Raw genomic sequence first — 19,393 nt, 5'->3', positions numbered from 1 at the left:
TGATTGTAAAATTGTATAAAAAATCATTTCATATCAACTTGATATAACTGAAGATTTTATTTAAGCTACCTTCGTAAAACTAAAACATCATAAAGAACAATTGCACATATATATGTAATTTATAAAATATAAAATATGTACTATATAAAATACATACATTTTTTTACTATTTAAATGAATTATACGAAAATATTATAAACTAGTCTTCAAATAAAAACATTCACTCATTCCAGGTCAATTCATTGGTTCAAAATTTATCTAAAAAACGTAGTCAACTGTAGCCATATCAATGGCCCATCGGAACTTGTCACGCTGGGTCTTGTTGTAGATCTTCTCGATGGGGACATTGTTCTTCTTGCACCTGGAAGGAAGCAAACAAGCAAACAATAAATATATGTATAATCGTAATCATAAATAAACAACGCCAATAAAGAGATGAAAGAATAAACTTACCAAGCAATTGAGATTCGCGGGTCCAGATAGTTTAATTTTGAAGTTCCAAGAGCGATAGTCTTATTTTCATCACGATCTGTCTCTTGCACTTCCAGTTTTCTCAACTGATCTTTGAGGCGCTCCAACGCTTTATTCTTCTTGTCGGCATTCATCTTATCTTTGACTGAACCTCTCTTGGCTGCCTTGGCAGCGTCTCTGGCTTCCACCTCTGCCTCATCAATCTTATCCCGTTTATCTTGGATCTTGTCCTTCAGGGCGCCCATGGACTTCTCGTGTCCTTTGGGAACAGCCCTCTGATGGTTACACAGTACAGCCACAGCTCTGTTGGCCCGATTGTAGGCCAATATCTTTTCTTCAATGGAGGAATTGGAATCTGTCAGTTCGTCCAGTTGATTTTGCAGGGTGAAGGATGCGTTGAATGTACGGAATACTTTAGCGGTGAGATTAGGCATCAGCTCTCTAAGATGCTCATTCATGGTTTGCGTATTTAACCGATCAAAAAGATCATCACCAGCTTTCTTATTTTCTTTGAAAAGCTCTAAATTTTTGAAGACTCTTTTTTCAACAGGTACTTCATTGTAATAACGAATTGAATCTTTACCTAGGAAATCAAAGACGACAACATATTCATTGCCATCTTTCTCTTTATGAAGTTCTATGTGTTCCACACGAAGTGAGCAGCAGCCCACGGTATCAGCCTGGTCCTCGTCCTTCTCGTTACCGGCCCTGAGCGCCAGTCTGTCTATGAAGTAGAGAGCTACAGCACGCTGGCGGATGCGCATCTCCTTGGCTTTCCACTCTTCTCTGTATGTATCTCGTATTTTATCAATACTCTTGGCTAGCTTGCGGGCTGTCTCATATTTCTGCCAATCTTTTTCTCCCTTTAACTTTGAGCTGGGATTCAGCATCACATATTTGACCTGCCCCTGGACATTCTCAGTCCAGGAAGCGAGCCATGTGACGGCGTTATCGTTGCGCACCTGCTTCCACTTGTGTCCGGGTGGTGGCTTGGGAACATTACTGTCAGCAGAACAGTTGATGATTACATCTTCGGGCACGACTCTGTTCTTTAGTTTTCCCATCTTGGGATGTTCACCGCGTCCCCGAAAGAGTCCCGGCGGTTCAATGCGAAAGTTTCCAATTTTTTCATTATGACCATCAATTTTACAAAAGCCGTATTCTTTTTGAATTTCTTCATTTTTAGTTTTGATTTCAAGCTTCATTTCCTTGGTTTTGTTTTTATTCTTTTCAGACTGGTCTTTAAAGAACTCGCACATCGGTCTAAAGTCGCACTTCCTGAGATCCTTTATGGTGGCTTTTTCTTTATCATTCATAGCCTTCCGCCAATCAGTGAAGAAGTTTGTGTTAAAAACTGGCTTAGTTGTGTAGTCATGATCCAGCATTTTAGCATAAAAGCCTGCAATCTCCTCTGATTCTTCTGATAACTTGAATTCCTTTCCGTCGTACCGGAATACAACTCCCTTGGGCAGGCGCTCGTACGGTGGGGCAAATAACGGACCCTTGTGTTCTAGGAACTTCCACTTAGTGCCGTCACTCTTCTTCTCTTCCTCCCACCTGAAATACGTACAAATACATTATAATGCTGAATATGTGAATAGGTCCACTTTCTGTTTGGATAGTTCACTATGATCAAATTTATCTATTAAATAGAAGAAGAAACTTATTTTACAGTAATGAATTGTAGAACACCCTCCCAAAGTAACTAATTCGAGGTTTTTTTGAAAAAAACACCGATAACACAACAGTTTTAAAACACATACTCATTTTAACCTCAAAATTCTAATGTCAAATCCATAATATAAGCCATAGAAAAACTATGCTGCCTTCTGTAAAACATATTTTTGTAATACTGGCAATAAAAAAATAATCTATGGTTATCCATAACAGTGGTTGTCAAAGTTGCACAAAATGTTGTCTTCCTATTTTTAGAAAATGATTCTTACCATTTCCAAACTTCAGGTTCATCATCTGCTTTCTTCTTCTTCTTAGGGGATACAGCATTCCCTACTGGTGGGGGTTTAGTCTCCTTCTTAGGTGGCTGTTTCTTAGCTTTGCTTTTGGGTGTCTTCTTTTTGGGAGCCTCATCTTCAGAGTAGTCATCATCATAATCCGATAATTCTAAAATGAAACACTACTTCTTTAATAAATTGTACATTGTTTTATGCCTACTGAACCCACCATTTAAAGTTTTAAAAAAGTATTTTAGTGCAATGCAACAAAACTTTAACAAAACTCAAACTTTGAAATTTGATGAATTCTGTGAAACAACCCGTCCTTAGATAATATAAGTACAAATTTCAGTTTCCGGAAATGGAAAATAATGCATTTGAATGGATAATTTCGTTAAAATTAAAATCGATTGTTTCAGATGAATACGTTTTAACCCTTCAGTCCTCTGCCATATTGACTCTTAAAGATGCTATCAGGAAGTCAGAGAATTTGTGTGTATTTCCGCTTCCCAATAAAATCTGAATAAATGGGATATTTTTTGATGTATCAGATGATTTTAAAAAAAGTCACTGAATAAACTCCGCCCAGATCTTTTTTAAAAACTTTCCAATTTCATCATCTGTTTACCGTGTGAATTCATTGTTTATTAACTTTTGTGATTCAATAATAAACAATTAATGATAATTATTATTTATTTCATCCCTTTAAACAGGTTTTTTTAGACTTATGCTTTCCAACCAATTTTAAGACACCACAGAAATAGCTCAATGAAATATACAAGGTAAACAGACGATAAACTTGGCAAGTTTTTTAAAAAAGTAAGTGGATTTTTTTCGGTGACTTATAATTTGACTTGTTTTTAATTTCAAATAACTTTGTGATTCAACATTTTTTTATAGCGAATTGTTATCAGATTTGCCCACAATTGTTTTTGTTACTACAAGGCATATTATTTATTAAACCTAATAAGTAAAACAAAAAAGACATACATCTCAATAATTCATGACTAAATAATTTCTTTTAAGTCAGGGTTTCACAAAAAAATATGAAAAAATTCTCAAAACTAAAAAAAATCACAGAACATACAATGGGTGATTGGGGTACCTCTAGGGTGTTCTACCTCTGGACTTACGCTCAACACTATTTTTAGCTAATGTTAAAAAAAGAACCAATTTTTGAATGGTGGTCTTACACCAGGGCAATAATAGAGTACTTTCCAAGCTGGAAATATGTCACAAATATGTGATATATTATTTTTTTAAATTAATAAATTGTGAAATAACACAAATCATTAAAATAAAATTTACTTGCGTTCGCCGGGACTTGAACCCACGACCTCCGATTGGATTGCTGGTCGTGAGCCTTACCCTTCGACCTCAGAGGCTGTCAACGTCATGACTTCCCGAGTTTTCCCACGCAAACATGCAACAGGTATTTTTTAGCTCTAAAGAAAGAAAATTTTTTTGGCACTTTTCCCCTCTTTTTTTCCTTTGGGAAAGGGGGTAAGAAATACTGCTTTTTGAGGGTATGAAATACTGCACTTTTCTCCAATCTTTTTTCCTTTGGGAAAGGGGGGTAAGAAATACTGCTTTAGAGTAAACATTCTTTTTTATATTAAAGATTGCGTCTGGTATTACTATTTCTATATGAATAATATAAACAGAAAGAAATTACATATTTTAAAAATTACCTTTCTTAATTTTTGGTTTCTTTTCAGTCTTGGGTATTTTTCTGGCTGAAAGTGGCTTTTCCTCTTCACTGTCGCTCTCGTAGGACTTCCTCTTGACGTTTTTACGGGCCAACTAAGCAAATCAACAATTGGTTGGTTAAACTGGGAGCTGCAACCCATTTTAATACACAATACAACTAAAATTTACATACAAATATCAATCAGTGAATCTGCTCTGCCACTTATGTGTGACTGATAAAGTACATAAAATAAAATTACATATTGTATTTTCTTCATGGAAAATATACTTAAAACCATAAATAATACATACAGATATACTGGAACAATAACCACATGGACAGCATGCATAGTAATGCATAGTTTGCCTTTACTAGTTATAGTTAGTAAACTAGTAAAGGCATGACTATTATGATATATAGTTTATATAAATATATTGATAAAAATCAAATGGTGTTTTTTGTTTGTGATGAATAACATTTTAAAACTGAATTTGAGGAGTTTAGGCTCCTTTGTAGACTACATATATTATTTATTTATCCGATCACTAAACCTACGATCTTTGGTTAAATTCATACTTGTATTAAAAATATAACTCCATTTCATTAATTATGCTATTTTGACAGCTCCATTGTAAAAAAAATTATATTGTTGTCATAACAACAAAAAAGAACACTTTTCATAGTTTATAAAAAATTACAAGGCATTAAATTTGAATTTTCTAAAAATACTTGCGAATTTTATAATACAATAAATAAAAGTATAAAAAATTCCAGTCATAAAAGTAAAAGGGTCAGTTGTTTCACAGAATATGAACAACTCATCAAATTTTCAAATTCTGTGAAAGTTCTATTCAAGTCCTGGGTCATTATGGGCCAGTTGCTTTGCAGAACTGAAATAATAACGGCGCTTAATGGAACTTTCACAGAGCTTGATTTTGAGTGAAATTTTAGACTTGTTCAAATTCTGCAAAACAACCCATCCTTAGTTATAGAGGTCCTCCCGGAAAAGAGAAAAAAATCATCTGATCCTTAATTTCAATTTTTTTAAATATTTAAGGAAATTCAATTATCCACATAGACTGAAATATTTTTGATAAAGATTTTTATGGCAGAAATACTTTCCTGAATCTAACTTGAGATTACAATATAAATATGTGTAAGCATCATTGCAAACTTACTAAAATACATTTTTAATTGATGAAATATTATATTCCAACCCCCTTACTAATAAAAGTGTTTTAAATTTTACACAACTTACCTCACATTAATGGTTGTTTATCAGCTGTGTAAAATTTAAAACATATTTGTCATAGTGGTCTTATCTTCCTCAGTATTAAAAGAGATGCAAACATCAAAGAAACACCTTAACACAAATTTCTCTATTACATATTCATCGCTCTAAATGCAAACAGGCGTATCTCATAATTGGGAATTTTAAAAAACACTTTTTTTTTTTGCCAGATTAATGCACAATTTATTACATGTTTCGCTAATGGAGTTTTAATTTTGCATTTTTGTACCCCAATAGCGAAACATTTAATAAAATTTATAAGAAATCAACCAAAAAAAAAAAAACATTTTTTGCTCTTCTAAAAAAATTCCAAATATCAGATGCGCCTGTTTGTATTGACAGCGACGACATGTTAGGTTCCCTATATTATTTATTTCAAAATCAATTTTTTAAAACAAAAATTCAATATCTTTGTAAATAAATCAACCAAATAATTTCTTCAAATTTGTATAAAATGCCTAAATACATAAAAATGATCTGAATTCAATAAATAATAATTAAATACCAAAGGCTTGAGGGGAGAGGCAAGAAATAAATTTAAAATGACACAAACACATAATAGTAACAGACATACCGGGAGCATTTTGACGTCTACTGGAGACGCAATCTGAAATCAGTTTTTTTCAATGTAAACTTGGGCAGGTGGTACATGAGCTTGGTTAGAGAATGAAGATTTTAATAACTGTAATTATGACGTATTATTGTGTAACTTTCACCCGCCAAGTGTGCAAAATCCAACTCATCTACTACAATAATAAACATAATACAAACCTGTGCATGGCTAACTCAATAATAATGCCATTGCAAGCAAGACTGGTAAACTCTCCAACGCAGAAGTCAATTTGTTAGGAAATGTGCTATATTATAGGTTTATATTTATCTATTATTTTTATGAGGTCTCAAATGAACGACGATAATTCATATAGATAAATCAAACTAGGAGAAAAATAGCAGAAAAATATGCAGTACCATTCAAGGCAACCTTGCATTAACTCCTTCATGCATTATTATATATGTATGGGCTTGGCCTATTTCAGAGTAAATACTAATTTGCAGTAATTTGGATTTTTTCTAATTACCTACTCATTGAAGAAGTACATTATTGCCTATCATACGTGATACGGCGTGTGATAACCGTAATGTGGAAATACAAATTTACTATTTTTATTTCTGTTTGTGAAGCAATCTAAAATATTTCTTCAAATATGAAAAATGAAATGGTACCAAACTTAACACTGAGTGTTTGGGGGGAGACAAATCTGTAAAAGATGGGTTAGGATTAGACCTGTGGTAACATTACGTAATCACAAAATTAACTGTGTTTTTCTCACCCAAGATCCCCAACAGGCCAGAAGCCAGCAAAAAGAATTATTACAATAACACGTAATAAATAAAAATAATGAAAGCAGTGGACTAATGATTAAAAACCAAGCAAATTAAAAATTAACTCGCTAAATATTTAAGTTTTTATGTAAAAATTACTAATTTTTATTTCTTAACAATAATATTATTTCACCTTAAAATTACACCCAGAATAATAGAATTCGCAACCTCAAACTCAATTCATAAACAGGTTCCGGTCAGCTTAACTTATATTATATAATACGTATATATCTATCTCTTTTATAACATTATGTTATGTCATAGAAACCTGAGTTCATTTAAATTTAAAAATGTTAAAAATGAAACCATCGAGTCTTGGAGAATAATAATAATATAATGGTAGATTGTTTACCAATGGAATGTCCTCCTCGCTGTCCTCGTCCATTTTCTCATCCAGGGGTTCCTCCTTGAAATGCGAGAGGGAGTAATCGCAGGAGCTGGCCGTCACATTGGCCAGGGGGTCCACCGCTAGGCTGGAGGGTTCCAACTTGACAATCGGGTCATCTTCCACATCAATGTCATCCTGGAAAATATTCTTATTATAGTTCACCGCACACCGCACCCACTCTCTTGCCAAATGGATCCTTCAACTACTAATACATTACAAAAGCAATAAATGTCTTAGAGTGTTTCTTAGTTTGACAAAAACATCATAATAAATGCCATCTTCACTGAGAATAATTTGAAATGGTGTGTCAGTATTTTTCTTTTTCCAAAATAATGCTAATTTTGTAGGAAAACTGTTCCCCTTACAATACTCATGACTTGAGTTAATTCTTAAGGTGATGCACTACGTAGTAATTTAAAATCATGTGTTTTTGGTTTGAAAATTTGGTCGCCTAGAAATGTTTCAGATGCTTTAATTAAATTCTGCGAGTAGAATACATCCTGGCCTTTGAAATAATCTATTATTTTTAGATAAGTTTTTTTATAAGCCCAGAAAAAAATAATGCATAGGCCTATGAAAACTGCTTCAAAAAGTTAAAGTTCAAAATCTCCTACTTACGAACCCATTTTCGGTTATGTTTTTATTGTATAATGTGGCAAATTAAGTTGTTTATAAAATGATCGAAAAACATTTGAATATTTATGCCTGAACATCCACAAAATAAAATAAAAGGCACTTTTTGGCCATGTTTTTTTCTTGCATAAATCAAAACAGGTGGATGGTGTGAAGCGGGAATTTAAGCCTTATCGCCATCTACGTAAGGTGTGTTATTGATAGCCGCTCGATTCGAAATATTACACGACGTAATGCATCGCCTTAACGTAGTTGTGATTTAAAAATCATAAGGTATATTTGCAAATAAATAGTAACATTACATTAACATTAGAGCAATTTTTGTAAAAATCACCTCAAAGCCGCTTAAAGCCTGTGACAGACCACGCTACAAGTGCGCTATATTTTCGTGGCTTGACCTATTTTCATATCGCTCGCCATACACTCCCATTGGTAGTGTATGGCGAGCGATATTTATTTATTTATTGCATCTCACTATACATAATTCATGTTTTGTCTCATAATAATCACTCTGTATCGAGGTTAACAATTTACATTTATGCTAAAATAGGCTAAGCCATGATGAGTATAGCATAATGTGTCGCCTACATCCCTTGGAATGCCAGCAAATTTTGAAGCGGATTTAATTTAATTAATTAATAGAATAAAAATTATAAGAAATAATAATAATATAAAATAATGGCGGGTCTTCGAGGGGTTAAAAAAAATAGTTCATTTTGTGTTTATTGATATGCTTTAAATTAATGACCCAAAATGAATAGATTATTGCGAAATATAATTTATTAGTGCTTTTTATAAAGTGTGGATGAAATAATAATCAGTAGAGAAAAGCGGATGTTATTTGAATCGGGATGATTCATCTACCTTTATCACAGTGAATCAACACCACAATACATATCTAGAATTAATGTCAAATGATAAGGAAAAAACTAACCTCTTTAATTTCATCTTTGTATTTGAGCTCCTCCTTTTTCTCAGGACTCTTTGAAGAAGCCGATTTGTCTCTGGAACTGGAGCTATGTTTGTCTTTACTGGAGCTGTGCGATGATTTATTGCTGTGACAAAAAACACAAAAGGAACAATGATTTATAGGAAAATTATTTATCACTTGTTAATTAAATTTAATATGACTAAATCGGGCAGAAAAATACAATCGATATTTTCTACTTTTTCCTATAGTTGTCCTTCCAAAAGCTTTAATGCTATAGTTCGGTCAAAAGCAAAAGGCCGTTCTCTAGCATCGTCCAGAGTGAAACGCGGTTAACTAATAATAAATCTTTCTGCCGCACTTTCTTTTGCTTGCGATCTAGCTATAGTTTTAGTACTTTACCTGGAGCTTTTATCCTTATCCTTAGAAGTGTCATTACTGGAGCGAGATTTATCCTTGGAGGAAGAAGAGCTGGAATGATGCTTGTCACTGCTGCGGTGCTTGTCTTTATCACTTTTAGAGCTGGACAACTTGTCCTTGGAACTGCTGGAGGAGCTTTTGTCCCTGGAGCTGCTTGAGGACGTCTTATCCTTGGAAGATGAAGACGAGGACTTCTTATCTTTGTCCCTGGAGCTGTCGCTGGACTTCAGCTTGTCGGAGCTTCGGTCTTTGTCCTTATCGCTCCTGCTCTTGTCTTTATCGCTCCTGTCTTTGTCGCTTCTTTCTTTGTTATCCCCCCTATCTTTATCCTTTGTGGATGACTTGTGCGAAGAGCTGTGGCTCTTACTGCTGGAATGTTTGTCCTTATCCCTTTAAAAATGATTATATGATTATACATAGAATTACAGAATAGTCATTGAAAAAGTAATAAAACACCATGACCTTAAAATGCCATTTTTGGTTAACACAACTGAATCTGTTGATTCTGACGTCATGAGTCACAAATCGCATTACATTCTGGTTTTATATTTTGAATCTGTGTGCATTTAAACGATTTCACCGTTGTTTCAGTGTTGATCGAATTGAAACGTCATTTACGCACCTATAAAAATTAATATTTTAGAAAATTAATGATAGTTATAGGTATATTATTTTATAAAGGCAATTTTGAGGTTAGTACCAAAATAAGTTGAGTGGCATTATAACACAATAATATTTAAGTAATCTGCTTACATATACAATATTACTTATAAAGAAGACTGTATGATGCTTGGGTTAAAATCTTTACTCATAATAATATTCATTGCACAATTTTTTTAGACTGGCAACCACTTTGTTCCAGACCTCAAAAACAAGGTCATTTTCACATCTTGTTGCTAACTTCACATTTTATCAGATGACATTTTAATGTCATTGACTCCTGTCTGTTTTGAATTGCTTCAAATTCAATTATTTGTTCCGTATTTGCTTTGGTAAATCGATTTAAAATATTCATCCAATAGTGCAGCAAATGGGTATTACTGCCTTTTTACATTTTTGATAAAATGCAAAAATAAAAAATTTCCCAAATGCAGTCAGTTTTCTTTTATAGTAATTAAGGTAAATTAATAGGGTTTATTTAAAAAAAAAAATCGTATTAAGCGTGGCCAGCGATCCTGAATAATTACCATAATAGTTACCACAAAGTTAAAAAAATTAAATTAACTATCATTAAATTTTTTTTTTAAATATGCAGTTGATATATGGGTTATATTTGTAGCAAGCATTTATTAGATTACCTAAATTAAAGTATTGTACTTGGATCGAAATGATCCCAGCGACAAAGTGCGGCTGACTTAAGTGATAAAGGAGCATTTTTCTTCTTGGTTAGTTTGATGGCATCACACAATTTTCTTCGTAGTAATGCAGGTTTTGAAAGACTGATAAATTGTTTATCAGGCACGGTCATGGGTGTATTTGTGCACTTTGGTAGAGTACAGTAACAGTAGCGAAGAGATGCTGACATTTAAATTAGGCGGATAAACTTAAGAATAAAAAACGTCCTGACATACAAAACACAGTGCCTTGTATTAAAAAGTAGGCTTTTTGTGACTGGTGAAGTCACACAGACAAACCACAGACTCTGTGGGTTTTGGGGAGACCGAAAAAATGAAATTTTGAAAATTATTTTGTATTTAAGTTAGAAGGAAATTATTGATAAAAAAATATTTAATAAAAAAAGTTTGGAGTTTGTTATTGGAAAAACTTTGTACAGACACCACAATTATTCCATGTTTCATTTGTACCCAAGTCGTATCAGGAAAATATTTATATTAACTTTATTAGTATTAATTATAGAGGCATGGGTACAAGAAACTAGGATAGTATAATTTATTTATTATTTTATTGGCTTTACTCAATCAGTTTAATCATGATAATGTTAGATATCAATGTCCTTGTTGTATTCAATGCAACATTTATATAACAATTACATAATTATTTAATAAACTGCCACATCAGTAAATGTGTCGTGAGTTTCAAGTGTGTCGAGGGGTAAGGCTCTCGACTAGCAAGCCAGAGGTCGTGGGTTCAAATCCTGGTTGCGCAGGTAAATACAATTTGATTAATTTGGGTTTTTTCAAAATTTACTAATTTAAAATAATATATATATGTAGTATATTTGCGGCATGTTTCAGAGTGGAAGATACTCTCAGTATTGCCTTGGTGTAAGACCACTATTCACAATTGAAACGTTGCTTGAAATGGCTTTTGCCGTGTTTGGTGACCAGATATGAAAGCCTCTTACTTCCACACCTACCTCTTCCCTTCCAAGCTACCTTCAGCCTCATTACATATCCTGATCGGGGATGCCATAGTCTCACTGGTCCCAGACGGTTGGGAACAGTTGGGACTTCATGTAAAAAAAATACTATAATTATTATTTCCAAGTTACAAAAACCTCTATGCATCTGATTGTCATTGTAACAGGAGCTATGAAATTCTATAGAATGATGATGTTTAAAATAAAATTATGCATCATTAACCCCCTGGGTTCAGTGACCTCAATATTGAAGGTAATGTTTAAAGGCGCATCTCCTGCGGAAAAATATTTTCAAAACATCCGAAAAAACTAAAAACATTGGGGCACGGCAAAAATTTTTTTTTACATGACCGATGGAAAACAAAAAATGTTGTGGTCTTAACGCAATGTTCTGAAAACATTTTGTCACTGGAGACCTGACTTAACACAATATATATATATATATATTTTTTTTAACATAGTTATTTTACTAAAATAAAAATAAATTAGAAGAAGTCAAAACTGTACCCAGGTTAATGAAAATAATATATTATGTACTAAGCGTTAAGCAATATTAGGCAAAACTAAATATATTGTAACAAATCTTACAGACTGCAAACATAATGCAAATTATCAGATTTATTTTTTATTCATATCTTTGTGCAAGGAATTCATTGTGTTTAATTTTAATGTACAATGGTGGCATTTACAATCTTTAGTATTAAGAGCCATTCTATAATTCATTGCTAATAATATTATAATACATTGTTTAAAAATATGATTTTTCTCCTTCATTCATAATAAATAAACGTATTTACATATTCACGAACTCAATAAATAACTTTTAAGAACATGTTAAAACAAATTTAAAAATCAGAGAAAGGATGGTGATACCAACCATCATGAAGAGTATTCAGCACTAACTTTCAATGTAGATAAATTATTATTATGGACATGGTGCACAGTCAGAATTATTAAACCCTAACTAACTGTATAATTATATATTATTTGATGATGCATACGATTTGGTGTGGAGTATGCAACTTTTGGCTCTCAGTGAAGCACAGCTGATTGTGTGTATATGGCTGTGGATTTTCTTGCAGATGTGGACATTAGTAATTTGAATTATCACAGTCAATGGAGGTATTAAATCGTTAAACCCTACCTGCTACTGCTACTGGAGCCATGCTTTGAAGAACTGCTCTTGTGATCTCTGTCTTTATCGCGGTGTTTGTCCTTGCTAGATGATTTGTGGCTCGATTTATACTTGTCAGAGCTTGAGTATCCATTTTGCGTTCCATTGAGGTGGTCGGAGCGGCTCCCGTTGACAACTTCTTTGATCTTAAAATAAAGAAGATGCCAAAATTGGGACACAGCCACATACAAATATTTTCATCAAATAAAAAAGTACTTTAAAAAATAACACAAGCGAACGAAGTAAAACAGTAATTATGATTGTCAGCTTTACATTTTTTGGTATCATTCAGGTTTCGTAAAATAATGCATTACACAAAGCACGGTCTTGTCCCTTGACGCCATATTGGGGACTTAGAAAAATTTCATCGAGTCAAGCCAAGATTATTCACCAGGTGAACAAGTTTCTGGGATTGTCCGGAATCTTATTTAGTATGAGAATAGTTAAATTAGTAAAAATGAAAAGTTTTTTAAATACATACATCCTGCAAAACGTCTAATTTGTCGCCACTCATCCTGCCGAAAAAACTAGTCCACACCGAAAAAACCAAGTACCACGGCGTTAAAACTAGCGACTCGGAAAACGCTAAGTGTTGAAAGATGGCCGTTGCGCATGCGTCGGCTTTATCTTTGCGTAGTGCTAGAACATGGCCAATGCTATTAATGACAAACACACAATAATGACCTCTAAGCAAAGTATGTTTAAAGACTATTTTAGCAAAGATAAAGAGTAAGTAATTCAGATCACTTCAAACTGCTCATGAAATGCCTTTACAAAAAATAAGCTAATATTTTTTATAAAGTTTCAATATAAAGGAATCATAGGATCATCTTTTTAACCAGTAGATAAAAAGTTGACGTACTTAACATAATTCTCATTCTAAAAACAGAATACCTAATCACAGTTTTTAACCATGTAATAAATAGTAACAATTAACATTTAATTTTAGGACTAGAAGACAAAAGTTTAGCTATTACTGATTACCTACCTAGATTTAAATCTTTTATTAGAAAATTATTTGGAGCATTTTCATATTATTATTCCGCTTCCTCTTTTTGTACGTATGCAGTTTGTTAATTTATTTTCGCACTGTTAATGTGAACTTTATATAACATCATATTATGACATTATTATGTCATTATTCCTGTTTTGATAACAATTTCTAATTCTAGCAGTAATCATAGGATATGTTTAAAAACTGGGAGGTCTTATCAAATTGTGTAGGTATTACAATACATTTTTGGATTCAGGATAAATGTGGTACCAAAGATGTTATCACCACGTTTCTTACCCAAAATTGTCAAACAATGTTTTTTCCCGAGATTAAAGTTTCTCGTAAAAAATATTAAAATTTATTAAATTTGATACATAAGATTAAGCTTAAAAAATTGGACTAATTTCAGACTAATAATTATTATTAAAAATATTTTTTTACCCAGTGAATCTAAAGATAATTAAACAAGATAATGTTTTGATTAATAATAATAATAATAATTGGATAATTTGTAGAGCGCCGTTTTTGTGAAAAATCACCTCAAGGGCGCACTATGTCTTTTAAAACATAAAAAAATTGGTAATGAAATAAAATACTTTATGTTTTAAAACCAAGAATTTTTAATAATTTTTATAACCGACTGATTTCGCTTTACTCAAGCATCTTCAGGGTACAAATTATTACTAAATGTTATTAAACAAGAAGTACAAAGTGAGCTAATATATAAAAAAAATTAGAGGGAGACAACATTATATAAATATCTCTGTTTTTGTTATATTTATATCATGTTGTCTCCCTCTAAATTTTTTATATATAAGCTCACACCTTGTACTTCTTGTTTAGTAATAATTTGTATAGGATATGACAGGAATAGTGTTAAGAATAATTGTATTTATACAAAGAGCCGCATATGGTGGTAGATATTCTCAGCATCGCCTTGGTGGAGGTTGTGAAAGATCAAAATTCAGAATCGAAGCGTCGCTTGAAATGGCTTTAGCCGTATTTGGTGACCATATTTGAATAGCCAAGTACCCCATTTAATTCCTTTCCCCGCATCGAAATAGCCCAAACTCTGTTCATCACAGCTACATGAAATATTACTATTTATTCATAATCCAAAATAATTATACTGAAATGAGCCAAATTTCAACATGGATAAAAGATACAAGTATTTTTTTAACATCAACTCTACACAAGAAACCCCGACGAAAATAAATTCCTCAGGATCTATGTCATCTTTGGGGATACTGTGTGGAGGGTCCTTTTGAGAAGATGAGGTTGTGAAAATGGGTCTCGAAGAGACCAACGTTGTAGGAGGGAGGAAACATGAGAATCTTTCCACAGCCGAATTTTTGAACTCAAGAACGAAGTGTAGAAACGACCCGTTTTCGTGAGATGAATAACGTCAACCAAGTATAAATGTAGGGCGCGCGTTAGTAATGTTTCCCGACCATGCACTGGTGCCGAGGGGATAAATGATATTATTTCCTCGGAGCATCTTTCATTGAAATACCAGTAGAATAAGGGCACCATTCCCAGCTGACGGCTGTGCTATAAAAAATGCAATCCATTTGTTAAGACAAGGGAATCTATCAAATGGACCGCCCGTTTCTGCACTGAGTCAAGGGTTTATTCAAGTATTTTGGGGCTCCAGACCAGAGGTGGCTGCCAAATTCAACAGTGGTTAAAAGTATGCAATCGTGATGTCTTTAAAGTATATAGTGGTACGTACAGACCTACACAAGTGCGTGGAAAGATATAGGCAAAATTGTATTAAATAGCTGACCTGTACCAGGCGGTTATGAATGGTTCAGAGAAAAATGTAGAGTTTATGAATTCTAGTGTACCTGAAAACTGGGTGTAGTCAAGGAAACACACAATATTATTGTTAAGAATTGAAAATGTTTTTTTTAAAGTATGTATTTGTTTTACCTAATCGCGTCATGTCTTCCTCGACGTCTTCTACAATTTACTACCAAGTCATACATTCTACTTACACCCCTTTTTTTGGTCTTACGGTGATTACATACGCCTAATTTACCATACACAAGTATTTGTTTCACTTGATCGTGTCATGTTTTCCACGGGCGTCCCCATCTTTTTCTGTACACCAGGTTGTTACTGAAAAAAAAACATTTAAAAAATCACCAACACAACGACTTTAGTTTGAGTGCATAGATAATTTAATAGATAACTTTTTCGAGCATTCCCGACTTTATCTACCATTTACTATTGTATACCACATTGTTATGTACTGCTCAAAAGACTGTATGATATCGTCTTTAATTTGACTACGTGTATCATTCCAGTGCAGAGATAATGCGTTAAGACTTTCTCGAGCGTCCCTAAACTTTTTCTACCATTTACTATTGTATACCACATTGTTATGTACTGCTCAAAAGACTGTATGATATCGTCTTTAATTTGACTCCGTGTATCATTCCAGTGCAGAGATAATGCGTTAAGACTTTCTCGAGCGTCCCTAAACTTTTTCTACCATTTACTATTGTATACCACATTGTTATGTACTGCTCAAAAGACTGTATGATATCGTCTTTAATTTGACTCCGTCTATCATTCCAGTGCAGAGATAATTCGTTAAGACTTTCTCGAGCGTCCCTGAATTTTTCTACTATTTACTACTGTATAACATATTGTTATGTACTGTTCAAAAGACTATATGACATTGTCTTTAATTTGACTCCGTATATCATTCCAATGCAGAGATAATGCGTTAAGACTTTCTCAAGCGTCCCCGACTTTTTCTACCATTTACTACTGTTACAAAACAACATTTTATGCACTTTAATTCGATTCGTATGTGCAAACATATGTGCGAGGAAATTAACTTGGATTTACCAAAAAATAATATTATATACCTAGCGAAAAGTGAAAGATATAACAACATTCCAAACTAAATTGTTGAAATAAGCCAGAAGTCTGCGAAAATGTTATGAAAAATGTGCTTATGTGACGTATGTTAACTCTACATACTCAATAATAACAATGCTTGTATTATAATATTTATTTGTAAGAAGACTATCACGGTTCTGGACTGAGAGGCTCATTCCCGCTCATACGATCTCTTATATACGTCTCGTACTCGCTGTCTCGCTCTCATGCTGTCCCCCTTACACACATACACCACACCCCCACACTTAAATCATAATTACATCTTTTTATTTTTACAAATTTATATAAGCCAAATATATTTAATTATTTCCATTATGTATTTAATTTCCATTTTATATGTAATTATGTATGTTCTTGACTCTTCATTCGGTGTAGCATGGGCGTTGTCCTCGAGGGCGTAACCTCCCCTCCCATGGTGTAGGTGACCTGCAAAAATCAGAGGAATTAGGAAACTTGGTCATGTCCACGTCCGAGAGTGGACCCAGGTCCAGCAAATCATCAGACCCGTCACTCTCCCCCCACCTAACCTTCCTCTCTGAAATTTGATCATGGTGGCGTTTCCACACTTGTCCTGTAGACATAATTTTTACTAAATAAACCCTATTCCCCAATCTTTTATAAATTTCTCCTAATATCCATTTGTTTTTATCACTTCTCAAATCCCTGGTTAAAACTTTAGATCCAACATCAAAGTGCTTTTTAATTTTTTTTCCTCTATAATACTTTTTTTGTTTTTGCTGACTCAATAACATCTTATCTTTAATCGTGTTATCAATCCCTTTAAAACCTTGACCTTCAACATTATCTAATATTGGAATGATTGTATTAAAAATTGATCTAATTTTCCTTCCCAAAATTAATTTACTAGGTTCAATCCCCGTAGACATAGAAGGCGTATTCCTAATATCAACCAAAAATGTTAAAAGTTTATCCTCAAAATCAGCAGGCAATTTATTATTTATCATAATTTTTTTTTAAAAATTCTTTACCGTTTTAACCCCATTTTCGGCAAGTCCGTTAGAAGCTGGATGGTTGACAGGAGATGTCAACGATTTAATATTAAAATTATGACAAAATTCCTTAAAAACTGTTGAAGTGAACGCTGTACCATTGTCACTTACTATCTGCTCCGGAATTCCGAAATTAGAAAATAATCTTTTCAAAACTTTTATTGTACAAAACGAATCTACTTTATTTACGATGTGACAGTCTATCCATTTTGTAGTTGCATCAACGATTATCAAAAAATTGTAACCACCAAAAGGTCCCATGAAATCAATATGCAATCTATTCCATATTAATCCACTGATTGGCCACGGCTGTAACTCAACTTTACATGGAGTGGGTAAACACTCCAAGCATCGAACGCACTGCTTCACAGTTGCTTCTACCTCTGAGTTCATCCCTAACCAAAAAAAATAATTTCGAGCAAGATTTTTAGATTTAACAATACCTAAATGCGATTGATGTATGAAATTCAATATGATTTCCCTTAATTCCCTCGGAACCACAAATTTATTATTATAAAATAAACACGAGTCATAAGTCGATAATTTATTTCTAAAATACCAGAATTTTAACAAGTCATCCTTTAAAAACTTTTTATCCGGCCAACCATTGATTACGAACCCAATAATGGTTGCTATGTTTACATCTTTAATCGAAAACTGCTTCATCGTTTCTTTTGAAATTGTCGTTTCCGCCTCAATTATATTTAAAAAATCCGATTCAATCTTATCAACGTTCAGACTACCAATATAATTTAAGAAATATTCGCTACCGTCGACCTCGTCGATACAATCACTTAAATTATTATTACTATTGACCGGCAACCTAGATAAGAAATCCGCTTTGTTCTCACCCGACTTGACATATTCTATATTATAGTCAAATGTTTGTAAAATCAGCGCATAGCGCTGTAGCCTATTTGCCGCTAGTATTGGCACTTGTTTTTCAGTGTTCAAAATATGTACCAAAGCTTTATTATCACAAGTTAGAACGAATTTATTACCATATAAATATTGAAAGAATTTTTTTAATCCAAATATTATTGCACACGCTTCCTTATCTAGAATGGAATACCTCAATTCCGTTTTTGACAATAAACGGCTAGCGAATGCAATCGGTCTTTCCATGCCATTCTCATATACGTGACATATAATAGCAGATATACCTATATCACTCGCGTCTGTAATTAGCTTGATAGGTAATTGTGGGTCAAAATGCACCAAAATATTGTCTGACGTCAGCAGTTTCTTAACTTGCTCAAACGCAATATTGCATCCCTGAGACCATACAAATTTTATCCCTTTTTTCAACAATTGGTATAAAGGAGACAAAATACCTGACACATTCTGTATAAAAGACCTATAGTAGGAAATAACTCCCAGCAAACTTCTAAGTTCCGAAACATTTTTCGGTACACTCATTTGGGTAATAGCATATATTTTATTTTCTAAAGGCATAACTCCTTTCTGCGAAATTCTATAACCTAAATATTCTATCTCTGTTTCTAGAAAAGAACACTTATTTTCATTAATAGTTAATCCGCAATCACTTAGCTTGCTAAGTACTGCTTCACAAATAGAAAATAATTCCTCTTTAGAATTCCCAAATAAAAGTAGATCATCTAAAAATACACGAACGTTCCTAAGTCCACCAACTATCGCCGTAATGACTTGCATAAAGATGGCCGGACTCGTGCTTAAGCCAAAAGGCAATACTTTATAAGCAAATAAACCTATATGCGTACTAATCACACATAATTTTCTAGACTTTTCGTTCAATGAAATTTGTCCAAATGCATTTCGTAAGTCTATCTTAGCAAAATATTTTG

The 19,393-nt window shown here is 33.2% G+C and overlaps 1 protein-coding gene across 1 annotated transcript; it reads right to left on the bottom strand.

The window, feature by feature from the left end:
• Window positions 1–26: 26 nt before the first annotated feature.
• Window positions 27–13,255, bottom strand: Top1 (DNA topoisomerase 1). Its single transcript, XM_089651596.1, has 9 exons — window positions 13,132–13,255; window positions 12,621–12,796; window positions 9,139–9,546; window positions 8,743–8,863; window positions 7,140–7,310; window positions 4,115–4,226; window positions 2,418–2,592; window positions 454–2,028; window positions 27–361 (listed from the first exon to the last, which is right to left on the bottom strand). The coding sequence occupies exons 1-9, from the start codon at window positions 13,162–13,164 to the stop codon at window positions 259–261; spliced, it is 2,874 nt and encodes a 957-aa protein (XP_089507722.1). The 5' UTR covers window positions 13,165–13,255; the 3' UTR covers window positions 27–258.
• Between the last annotated feature and the right edge of the window lie 6,138 nt (window positions 13,256–19,393).

This window comes from Hesperophylax consimilis, chromosome 4, assembly GCF_061612785.1.
Source record: "Hesperophylax consimilis isolate HC1 chromosome 4, BYU_Hcon_1.0, whole genome shotgun sequence".
In the NCBI taxonomy this organism is placed as follows: Eukaryota; Metazoa; Arthropoda; class Insecta; order Trichoptera; family Limnephilidae; genus Hesperophylax; species Hesperophylax consimilis.
The sequence above is the reverse complement of the archived record's forward strand: the minus strand, read 5'-3'. Positions and strand labels throughout refer to the sequence as shown.